Consider the following 12,914-nt stretch of genomic DNA (forward strand, 5'->3'; position numbering starts at 1 on the left):
GTCCCCTCACTCCCCCTCCCATCTAACTCTCTCTATACCGTATCGTTAATTCTCTCTCAATGTAGTAGTGCAGTGTGCACTGTAGTGACCACAACAAACAATCAACCAGTGTGAATGTGCACTATGTTTTTACTGATTGCAGATTTTAAAAAACAACACTCCCCATAATGCACTTCAGCACTGTCAAGCAGGAAGTTGTTCGAACAACGACCTTGGAAAATGACAATTTTTTTTGTCAAATTTGACATTGTTGCTTTTTGACGCTGTATTAACCCAATATCTACTTAACTTCTCCTCTCACCTACCCTCTGAACTCTGTGTGCTTCTGTGGCACACATCTCTTCCTCCATCTCTCTATCATCCTCTTCCCTCATTCCTCTAGCTGTCTATGGAAGACACCACGTCCATCCTGCCTCGTCTGAAGAGGAACAACTCCAATAACTATGGGATTGGTGCTCTGGCTAAGTCCTCACTGACAGGTGTGTCAGGTGTGTGTCTGTCCTGTAACTGGTAAACTGACCCCATGTCAGCTCCCGCCTGGACAGGCGCTGGAGCCGACATGGCCCCAGAGTGGGTTCCCCTGATTCACTTCCTCTCTCCATAATGATAATACTCATCAATGGCTGACCCCCCAGTCATTGGTGGAATAACACTTAAACCTAACGACAACCCTATAAAAAATTACACTACCCACAGTACATTGTTATGTGGCTTGTTGAGTTAACAAGAGGTGAGTGGGAGGTGTAGTTGTTTGTCTGTTAAGTGGTTGTGAAGCAGCGTTGAGCTACTCTAGTGTCTGTGTAATGTGTCTACTGTCTCTGAGTTTGTGTTTGTGTGTTAAAGTGTGTATAACTGTGTAATGTGCATTGTGCACTGTGCAGTGTGGTGCAGTTAGTAGTTTTGTACAGTTGTAATGTACAGTGAAGTGTATTGGAATGTAGTGAACTGCTAACTCAACATATATTGACTTGGACACATTAATTACTGAGCAAAGCCATAATGTAACCAGCAGACAGAATACAGACCGTCATGGCGGAACATGATTTCTAAAGAGTGTCTTCCGCAGTGCACTGTATGCATCAGCTGAGGATGTCTTAACAGACACTGCAGGGGGAGTGGGGTTTCTGCTTAGCCAGTGCAGGCAGCTTAGCAGAGGTGTGAAAGCTATCATGTCAACAAGCCAACCTCTCATTACTCACACCCCTCTGGCCATCTCACCCCAATTAACCTCCTCTGTCCCATGATGCACCTCTCCCAGAGCAGACGTATGCATTTGCTCCTTCCTGCGCCCCATCATCCTCCTCGGTTCCATCTCATCTACATTATAAGCATCTCCTCCCTATTCATTTAGCCATGAATCTAAAGCATGTTCATTAAGCCACTCGTTTAACCACTCATCCAGAGGCCCTTATCAGCACCACCTAAATACTGACAGGATCAGACAGACCTAAATGTGGAATAATAACATAATATCTAATCTCTTTCCTTCCCCCTCTCTCTCCAACCTGATGCCTGTCTCCTAACTCCCCCAAACTCCACATTCACCACTTCTCTAAACCCCTTAATATCCCTCCAACCCTCCCTTAATCCACTTTCACCCTTCTAACCCTCCCCAATACCCGCATCAATCCCTACATCCCTCTTCACTTCTCCCCCCTCCCTCCCCAGGTGTGAATCGCTCCATGAAGGACAAGGTGACCAAGCCTACATCCATGGCCCAAGGCCGGATGGCACACATGATCGAGTGGCAGAACTGGGACATGTCTGTGGTGGGCCCGGGGGGCGTCTCCGTCCCACGCAAGTCCACGGCAGAGCAGGAGATGGAGAGACGGTTGGAGAGCGACGCCTACAGCGACCTCAGCGACGGGGAGAAGGAGGCTCGCTTCACCGCAGGTCAGAGGGGGAGGGGAATTTGTCACTGTGAGAGGAGACAGAAGCAATAGGAGTGGTTGATGCTGATTTATATAAACAGGGTGGTGTTCAGAGGAAACCCTCACAAAATGAAGCCTTTGGGAAAAAGGGTTCTCATGTGTTGAACCCCAAATCCTAACCAGACTGTTTATAGGTCAGCTAATCGGCATGGCATAACACCAGCCAAATATGTCAACATTGGCCTAGGCAGAGCATAACCATAGATATTAAATAGACTATATATTAAATCTTTATTGAAATTAGCCATAGATATTAAATCATTAAGGCGCTGAGGGAAGGCAGCAGCCAACTGGGCCGTTACAATGACCTTGACTTACCCTCTGCACTCCAGGTATCCTGCAGCAGTTTGCCATCTCCCAGGCAACGCTCATGGCCTGGACCTCCATGGATGGAGAGAGCCTGAGGTCAGGGTCCAACCAGGGCAGTGTGGCCCACCTCAGCGAGGTTAACCAGGAGAGCATCACCAGCCGAGGTAAGGGACTACAAATATGGCCTCTAAACCAGCATGTATCAGCTGAGATAAGGGACTACAAATATGACCTCTAAACAACCATATGTCAGTTGAGGTAAAGGACTATAAATATAGCCTCTAAATGAGCATGTCAGTCGATGTAAGGGACTACAAATATGCTTGACAAACTACAGTAGCACCAATCAACTAGGGCAACCAAGTTTAAGGGATAGTTTAAGGAGCTAAATAGGATCCTGCACTGCGGAACCTTGTCTAAAAATTTGCAGCCAAACACGTTTATGCATAGGCTTGAGATCAGGCAAAGCTGGAGTGTAGTGTGTGGGCTACATTATGCGTCATTTTGCTCAGTAACGAAGGCATCTCATTCCATCTCAGCCTGGAGTGTTAACTCTGTGCTAATTTCAGATTCGCAAACACAGCCTGGGGGAATGCAAGACCGGGGATTTCAACTGTATAAGTAGTCCACTTGGTCATTATTATTCCACATCGCTGTGCTGTCCGTTACAGTGCTCCTGTATTTCTCCTACTCATGCAAAGAGGCGTTCAGACATGGAGACATGTTGAAATCATAATGTGGTTTTCTCCCTGTGGTTTGTTATTGAGAGAAAACAAATGGCCTTGATGCTGTGTGATGATCATTAGCTGAATCACAACTTCAGGACAGTTATTTAATGTAATTATATTGCCTGAAGTCAAATAACCGTAGAATGTTAGTATTAAACATGATTTGGCTGTCTCTGGATGTATTTTGACAGTTTTGAGTCATCATTAAAGTGATATAATGTGAGGTTGCCAGCTTGCTGACCCTTAGCACTGCCATATCAACTCAGCACACCTTGAGGCTCTTTTGTCAGATCATGTATATACACCATTCCTCTATCTGAAACTTGTTAGGCCAATGTCACAAAGACGTCTCTGCGAATAAGTGTGATTTACCTCATTCTTTTGTGTTTGACAGCCTTTTTGTACATAACGGCATTGGCAACACACAAACTGATATATTCTTCCATTTATTTTCCTCCTTCGCACAAAATGGCCACCATACTTCAAAAGTTTTAATGTTGTTATCAGTCAGTGGTGGATATTAGTCGCCTTGTTCATCCGTAACAAAACCAGATTGGAATATGAGATGGCAAAAACTACCATGACTCATCCTTATTCATATCAGCCGAGCTATTGGCTGAATTATATGTCATTTTAATGCAGGGCAGACAGTCTCCCCAATGGCTATAGAGAGTCATAATGTTGATGTATTAGACTACTCGGTGTAGCTACAGTACACTTGGGGTCTGTCTGGGGATCGTTCAAGTAAAGTCATTTTCATTTTCTCAATGATAAATTTGGGTCTGAGAGGGTTGGGGTGTCCCCCAAGGATATCACATGATTCCTCTCCAGGTTTCCTCTTTCGGGAAAAAGGCTAATGTCAGCATTGTAGATTTATTTGCAGTTTGATGTCCATGAGGTCCAGTGTAGTGCATCTGTCAAGGACAACCAACCATTTATCCCACCTCTTCTATTTTCTTGTTCTTTTCATCCTCTCAGACCAGATATTGCACCACTCTTCTGCGGACATGTGGCCCAACACCTATGTCGCCCAGGGCCTCTACTGCCTCTCCTCCTCTGACGCCTGGGAGCCAATCAGCAACGAGCCCTCCGGAGTGGCCTCTCCCGCTGCTGGCTCCTACGCGATGCAGCAGGGCGGGACTTCCTGTGATGGGTATGATGGGAACGCGTTGCTGCAGCAGCAGCAGCAGCAGCAGTTCAACCTACAGCAGCAGAGTCAACTCCAGCAGTTGCAGCAGCTACAACAGATACAGCACTACCAGCAACAGCAGCTCCTGTATCAGCAACAACAGGTGAGGAAAAACAACAATCTAAAATGAGAGGAAAGCATTAACAATCTATTTCCATGGAAAGACAATATTCATTCATGGCGTAGTCGGGCAGCTGACATTTTGTTTTTTTCGTTCAAATATTTTTTATTGAACACACACAAGAATGGTGTATAGGTATAAAAGACAAGTATACAATTCTTATCTAAACATAAAAGAGCAGACAGAAACAACATGACCCAGAGTTCTGGGTAAAAAACAAATAGTACAAAACATGACATACAGAACAAGGACAGGTAGAAAGAAAGAGGGTAGATGTCACCCCCCCAATTCCCCCCTATTCCCCTCCCGACTGCTCGGGTGGCGGGGCCAGCACATGCTGCCTAAAGGTAGATAAAAATATTACAATTGAGAGTGCGTTAAAATGTACAAATTCACAGCGCTGACTGGTCCAAGTAAGAGAGGAAAGGCTGCCAGATTTGATCAAATGTTGATAATTTATTGTTCAGAATATATCTAATTCTTTCTAAGTGTACAGTGTTTGCCAATTCGCTGAGCCATAATTTGGTAGAGGGCGCTTCCCTCCTTTTCCAAAACAACAAGATTCGTTTTTTTGCCGAAATGAGACTGTAAGAGATTAGTTGTTTTTGGGGGTTGGTTAATCTGTTTAGGGAATCAGACACTCCCAGGATTATCAGAAGCGGGTCTGGGTCTATTGAAGTCTCCAGAACTCCAGAGAGGATCCTAAAAATTCCACACCAATAACCATACAAGCTAGATCATAGGGCAAAGAAGTGGAGTAGTGTACCCTGCTCAGCCTGACATTTATCACACATAGGGGATGTATCAGGAAATATCCTATGCAGTTTAGTTTTGGAATAATGTAATCTATGTAATACCTTGAATTGTATGAGACGATGTCTGGAGTTAATGGAGCATGTGTGGATATACTCCAAGCTATCTTCCCAGTCTGCCACAGAAATGTCAGTCCCTAGTTCTTCCTCCCATTTTGCCTTAATGGCATCTGTAGAAGGTGTGCTAACATATTGAAAAGTGTCATGTAGACGAGATATCAGTTTGTCTGAGGTGGGGCATATTTTTATGCATCCATCAAACATGGAAGGTTTAGCATTCCCAAATGTTGGGAGGTGTTTCCTAACATAGTCTCTAAGTTGTAGGTATCTGAAAAAGTTACTTCTGGGAAGATTATAAGTTTCCCTCAGCAACTCAAAGGAAGCAAAGGTCCCTTCTATATATAAATCCCCTATGGTACTTATCCCTAACTCTCCCCATTGCTCAAAGGTGTTATCAAGGTTAGTGGGGGCAAAGGAGGGATTCCTGGCAACAGGGAGCATGAATGATATTGGTCTAAGCTCAAAGTGGACTTTAATTTGCTTCCAGATTTGGACTGTGCTATGTATAATAGGATTGTTGCGATAAAGTGGTATCTCCAGATTGACAGGCGACAAAATCACAGCTCCAATAGAGAAGGGGTGACACTCCTCACGCTCCATACTAAACCAGCTGGATGACGGAGGTGCGTCATCCAGCAAGAACGTAACAATGCGGAGGTTAGCGGCCCAATAGTAAAATATAACATTTGGGAGAGACAATCCTCCTTCCATCTTGGATTTACAGAGGTGTTTTTTACCTATCCTGTGTGTTTTATAATCCAAGATGACAGAATTGATCATTGAGTCCAGTTGTTTATGAAAGGATTTAGGTATGTATACTTGGATGTTCTGGTATAGGTAGAGCAGTTGTGGGAGGAAGACCATTTTAATGGCATTCATTCTTCCGAGCAGAGAAATTGGGAGAGTTCTCCAAAATTGTATGTTTGCCTTGAGTTTTTGCATCAGAGAGGGGAAATTCTCTTTAAATAGTGAGGAGTATTGTTTGGTAACTACAATTCCTAGGTAGGTACATTTTTCTGAAGATAACTGAACTGGAAGATGTTCTAGCCAAGAGGTGTTTTGCAACCGTATGGGCATTAATTTGCTCTTGTTCCAATTTATTCTGTATCCCGAGAAGGTACCAAACAAATTAATCACATCAAGAATAGCTGGAATACTATCTTGGGGTTCTGTTACATAGAGGAGAATGTCATCTGCGTATAGGGAAATCTTATTTAGAATATCTTTAGTATTATAGCCGTGTATTGCTGCATGAGTTCTGATCGCCTGAGCAAGAGGTTCAATAATTAGGGCAAAGAGCATAGGTGACAGCGCACAACCCTGCCTTGTCCCTCTGTAAAGGTTAAATCGGGGCGACAATGATTGGTTAGTGAGTATTCTCGCACAGGGGTTCCTATATAAAAGCTGGATCCAATTTATGAACCCATCTCCAATATTACATTTCTGTAGGACCTTGAATAGATAGGACCACTCAACTTGGTCAAAGGCCTTTTCGGCGTCAAGAGATATAACGGCAAGGTCCACGTTAGGTAACCTCTGAGAATACATAATGTTGAAGAGGCGCCTGAGATTGAAGAATGAGTTTCTGTTAGGGATAAAGCCGGTCTGGTCCAAATGGACCAATTTGCCAATTAAAGTGCTAAGCCTGTTAGCCAGAGTTTTTGCTAAAATCTTTTGGTCTGTATTAAGGAGGGATATTGGTCTGTATGACCCTACCTCTTCCGGATCTTTACCCTTCTTATGTATAACTGTAATGAACGCCTCATCCAAAGTAGATGGGAGTGCCCCATCCTCATTAGCCTGAACCAACATTTTGTGCAGGTAGGGAGAGAGCATGTTGCTGAATGTTTTATAGAATTCACCAGGGTATCCATCTGGGCCCAGGGTCTTGCCACTCTTTAAAGATTTAATTGTTTCTCGAATTTCTTCAAGAGATATTTCCTTATTCAGGAAGTTACAATTTTCCTGGTTCAGGGCAATTTTCCTGGTTCAGGGGTTAGGATCCGCTTTAGATGTATATAGAGCCTCATAAAACTGACGGAATCTGTCATTGATGTCTTTGGGGGAAGAGAGTAATTCCCCAGATGCAGATTTAACTTTGTGAATCATTCGGTCAATCACATTTTTTCGAAGTTGTCTGGCAAGTAATTTGTGTGGTTTGTCACCAAACTCAAAATATTTTTGCTTGGCATAGAGAAAAGATTTAGCAATTTTAGCTGAGAGAATCTGATTATATTCAAATTTTAAAGAGGTCATTTTTTTATGTTTGTCACGCCCTGACCTTAGAGAGCCGTGTTATTTCTCTATTTGGTTAGGTCAGGGTGTGGGGTGGGCATTCTATGTCATGTATTTCTTTGTTTTGGCCGAGTAGGGTTCCTAATCAAAGGCAGCTGTCTATTGTTGTCTCTGATTGGGAATCATACTTAGGCAGCCTTTTCCCCACCTGTGTTTGTGGGTAGTTGCTTTGTATTTTGTACCTGATGGAACTGTTGGCTTTTTGTTTTGTTATTTTTGTTTGTGTGTTTTCTTTGTTTAATAAATCATGAGCACTTACCACGCTGTGCTTTGGTCCACTTCTTCCGACGAACGCCATTACAGAACTACCCACCACCAACGGACCAAGCAGCGTGGTCAGGAGGACTAGACCTGGGAGGACATCCTGGACGGCAAGGGATCCTGGACGTGGGAGGAAATCCAGGCCTGATGGGATCGCCTCCCATGGGAACAGGTGGAGGCAGCGAGAGCAGAGCAGCGACGATATGAGGAAGTAGCACAGCAACGACGGAAGCACGAGAGGCAGCCCCCAATTTTTTTTGGGGGGTGGGGCACACGGGTAGATTGGCAGAGTCAGGGTGGAGACCTGAGCCAACTCCCCGTGCTAACCATGGGGAGCATGGGAACAGTCAGGCACCGTGTTATGCTGTGATGCGCACTATATCTCCAATGCGCATTCATAGCCCGGTGCGCTCTGTGCCTGTGCCCCGCATTTGCCGGGCTAAAGTGAGCATTCAGCCAGGGCGGATTGTGCCGGCTCAGCGCTACTGGTCTCCAGTACGCCTCCTCGGTCCAGGATATCCTGCGACAGCTCTACGCACTGTGTTGCCAGTACGCCTTCACAGCCCAGGTCGTCCTGTGCCAGCGCCCCGCACTTGCCGGGCTAAAGTGAGCATCCAGCCAGGACGGGTGGAGCCAACCCTACGCTCCAGACCTCCAGTGCACCTCCACGGCCCAGTATATCCTGCGCCAGCTCTATGCACTGTGTCGCCAGTGGGCCTTCACAGCCTAGTTCGTCCTGTGCCAGCGCCCCGCACTTGCCAGGCTAAAGTGAGCATCCAGCCAGGACGGGTTGTGCCAGCCCTACGCTCCAGATCTCCAGTGCGTCTCCTCAGTCCGGTGAGACCTGTTCTGGCACCACGTATGAAGCCTCCAGTGATGATCCATGGTCCAGAGCCTCCAGTGATAATCCATGGCACGAAGCCTCCAGTGATGATCCATGGCCCGGAGCCTGTAGGGATGATCCATGGCACGAAGCCTCCAGTGATGATCCATGGCCCGGAGCCTGTAGGGATGATCCATGGCACGAAGCCTCCAGTGATGATCCATGGCCCGGAGCCTGTAGGGATGATCCATGGCACGAAGCCTCCAGTGATAATCCATGGCATGAAGCCTCCAGTGACGATCTATGGCCCGGAGCCTCCAGAGACGATCCATGGCACGAAGCCTCCAGCGACGATCCATGGCGCGGAGCCTGCAGCGACGGTCCCCGGTCCGGAGCCTCCAGCGACGGTCCCCGGGCCGGAGCCTCCAGCGACGGTCCCCGGTCCGGAACCTCCAGCGACGGTCCCCGGTCCGGAGCCTCCAGCGACGGTCCCCTGTCCGGAGCCTGCAGCGACGGTCCCCGGTCCGGAGTCTTCAGCGACGGTCCGCAGTCTGGAGTCTTCAGCGGCAGTGCCAGTCCGGAGTCTCCAGCGGCGGTCCGCAGTCCGGAGTCTCCAGCGACGGTCCGCAGTCCGGAGTCTTCAGCAACAGTCCGCAGTCCGGAGTCTTCAGCAACGGTCCGCAGTCCGGAGTCTTCAGCGGCGGTCCGCAGTCCGGAGTCTTCAGCGGCGGTCCGCAGTCCGGAGTCTTCAGCAACGGTCTGCAGTCCGGAGTCTTCAGCAACGGTCCGCAGTCCGGAGTCTTCAGTGGCGGTCCGCAGTCCGGAGTCTTCAGCGGCGGTCCGCAGTCCGGAGTCTTCAGCGGCGGTCCCAGTCCGGAGTCTCCAGCGGCGGTCCGCAGTCCAGAGCCTCCGGCGATGATCCACGGTCCGGTGACACAAAAGCGGAGGGATCAGCTGGCGGAGCGGGGGCTACGCCCTGAACCGGAGCCGCCACCAAGATTAGATGCCCACCCGGGCCCTCCCCTATAGGTTCAGGTTTGCGGCCGGGAGTCCGCACATTTGGGGTGGGGTACTGTCACGCCCTGACCTTAGAGAGCCGTGTTATTTCTCTATTTGGTTAGGTCAGGGTGTGGGGTGGGCATTCTATGTCATGTATTTCTTTGTTTTGGCCGAGTATGGTTCCTAATCAGAGGTTCCTAGTCTATCGTTGTCTCTGATTGGGAATCATACTTAGGCAGCCTTTTTCCCACCTGTGTTTGTGGGTAGTTGTTTTCTGTTTTGTATTTTGTACCTAACGGAACTGTTGGCTTTTCGTTTTGTTATTTTTGTTCGTGTGTTTTCTTTGTTTAATAAATCATGAGCACTTACCACGCTGCGCTTTGGTCCACTTCTTCCGACGAACGCCATTACAATGTTTCTCCATAGATGGATGTCTAGCATTCTCCCTATCCAGTAAGTGAATTTGTCCCTCCAGTTCTACCAATTTTCCTCTGTTTTGCCTACTCCTGGCAGCCTGAAAGAAGATGATACAGCCTCTCAAATAAGCCTTCAGTGTTTACCACAATAATGCTGGGGAAGTCTCTTTGTTGTCGTTGGTATCAAAGAAAAATATAATTTGGTCTTTAAGATGTTCACAGAATGTTGGTTCTGTGAGGAGCTGAGGATTCAACCTCCAGACCCTCTCGTTTGGTACGATGTCACCTAATATCAGGGAGAAGGTGAGTGGACTGTGGTCAGAGATTATAATATCATGATACCTCACATTACAGGTATAGGGGAGTAATTTCGCATCAATCAAAAAGTAGTCAATTCGAGTATAAACATTGTGAACATGAGAGTAAAAGGAGTATTCCCTACCCGTAGGGTTAGAGATCCTCCATATATCAAATAAGTTAGAATTTTTTTATGTAGGTATTCAAGAATTCGCTTGAATAGGAGATAGGGGTTCGCCGGGTAGAGGATCTATCCAAATATTGGTCTAGTACACAGTTAAGGTCCCCTCCAATGACCAGGTTAGTATGGGAGATATCTTGAATCAGGGCAAGGACTCTTTTGAAAAAAGAGGGGTAATCAATGTTTGGCCCATAGATATTTAGTAGAGTTACAGAAGTAGAGTGGATCTCTCCTATTACGATCACATAACGACCCTCTTTATCCGCAGTAGTGGTTTTATGTAGAAAGGGAATTCCTTTCTGTACCAGAATCGCTGTGCCTCTCATTTTGGCAGAGAAGTTAGAGTGATACACTTGCCCCACCCACCTACATTTAAGTCTGCTATGAGAATTGTTTTTCAGATGGGTTTCTTGCAAAAATATAATATCAGACGAGAGTGCTTTCAAGTGGGCTAGGACCTTGCCTCTCTTAATTGGTTCGTTTAAACCCTTGACATTCCAGGAAGTGAATGTAAGCCCCGCCCTCCTCTCGTTTGTAGTTCCTATGGTGGCCTGCATAACATGTAACTCAATAAAAAGGTAAGAAAGCGCACCAAACCATCACGATCAGCATATGTAGCACCTACACCCGAGCAGTATCCAACCAACCCCTCTCCCCCGGCAAGCACCTTTACTCTCCACCCTGTCCCCCTACTTTCCCCAACATTTACCCCCCCCCCATCAACCCACATTTAACAGGAACAAGAGGTAAAACAAAAATAAAATCCCAACTGTACGTTCACCTCTCACTATCCTAGAACTTCTACTAACATCTGAACTGAGGAGGCTCCCGCGATTAAAGTGTTCAATTAGCATCTAATATTCCTAAACAGAATAAGTTGCAACTTAAACATATTGCGCACTTAAGCGTCATCTTGGGTCAATCCCTGAGATAAGCAAGATATAGCATCACAAGATTATGTTGCAAAGCAATGCCGGTTTAAACATAAACCATCAGCAATTGACATAGACAGCAGTACATTTACATATTGTGGGTTAGGAGATCGGAACAAGGATTTTGCTAAATTAAACGTACCCCCCCCCAATCAAAAAAATTAAAAATAAGAAATAAATACAAATAATACATTAAAAAAATAAAAAAATTATATATATATATATATATACACACACACATACCCACACACAAACACACATACTACATACACACACGCAAAAAAATATATAGATATACACATATACAAAAATAATTGTTTTAATATATACATATATAGACACATACACATACATACATACATACATACATACATACATACATACATACATACATACATACATACATACATACATACATACATACATACATACATACATACATACATACATACACACACATCTACATACACATACACAAACATTCATACCCCAGAATAATAATCTACACTAATTTTAAATATACACATACAAAATAATACTAAAATGCTAAGAGATAAAATAATAATAAAGTACAAATAATAATTATATGTACGCACACCTACACAGACACAAGCACCACAGAGGGCTGGTGGGAATCTAATTTGGAGAGTGGCCCACGGCTATGACAAAGGCAGAACGGCTCAAAACAACTTTGCTATACAGGTGCCTGCGTCTGCCCCTTCCCAACCATCACCCCCAGTCCCCTGCAAGCAATAAATAAATGGTATGGTATTAAGAATAATGTAAGAATTGAAAAATAAATAACGAAACAAAACAAAAATGGGGGAATATAAGTATATCCATCCGAAAGTGTCAATGATCAAACCTGGAAGGCCAACCAATCAGGCATCGCTCTGAACCCAGCCAGAATGAAAGTGAAATTAACGTTAAATGAGAGCTCTGACCGCCCTCCATTGGTCGGCTCAGCATCTTACATTTTTCGGCAGCCCTTGCTGAGACCGTTTAATACGGTTTCACCTGTTATGGTATAGTATGGATTCGAGTCCATGAGCAGACCCTAACACAGAATGACAAGGCACTCTAACCTGTACGGGGGATTGGTGTATATTCCCGGATAAACTTCTCTGCGTCCAAAACTGAGGAGAGCCAAATCTTCTCCCCGGAAGGCGGGGTAATTCTTAGTCTTGCAGGGAAGAGCAAGGCCGGGCGAAGATGGAGTTTGTAGAGTTTGGTCATGACATCTCTGTAGCCAGTGCGATGCTTTACCACATCGGGCGCATAATCCTCATAGACACGGAAGGGGTGCCCTTTATGTAACAGGTTACCCCTCATTCGAGCCTAGCGCAGGATAAGATTCTTGGTCTTGAAACTGTGACAACAGATGATTACTGGGCAAGGACGTTGGTCTGGTCCAGGGCGCGATGTGCACGGTCCAGCTGGGGATCCGAAGCCAAAACATCCGATCCCATTGCATCCCTCAATAGCTTGGCGAAGAAGTCGGTGGGGCGAGAGCCAGCCTCCACCCCCTCTGTCAGAACAACAACGCGAAGGTTATGACGT

At 45.8% G+C, this 12,914-nt stretch overlaps 1 protein-coding gene across 4 annotated transcripts in view; it reads left to right on the top strand.

The window, feature by feature from the left end:
* The window catches only part of LOC106576679 (uncharacterized), a 53,344-nt gene that overhangs the window by 33,704 nt on the left and 6,726 nt on the right, over positions 1-12,914 (top strand). For 2 of the 4 annotated variants that reach the window (XM_045718764.2, XM_045718766.2), the window contains 4 exons: positions 383-488; positions 1,669-1,893; positions 2,264-2,404; positions 3,947-4,260. In XM_045718764.2, coding sequence (XP_045574720.1) covers positions 383-488; positions 1,669-1,893; positions 2,264-2,404; positions 3,947-4,260 — 786 coding nt within the window. The remainder of the gene's footprint in view (positions 1-382; positions 489-1,668; positions 1,894-2,263; positions 2,405-3,946; positions 4,261-12,914) is intronic. The other 2 variants (XM_045718765.2, XM_045718767.2) reach the window with 1 other exon arrangement.

The sequence above is a fragment of the Salmo salar genome, chromosome 05, assembly GCF_965601325.2.
Source record: "Salmo salar chromosome 05, fSalSal1, whole genome shotgun sequence".
In the NCBI taxonomy this organism is placed as follows: Eukaryota; Metazoa; Chordata; class Actinopteri; order Salmoniformes; family Salmonidae; genus Salmo; species Salmo salar.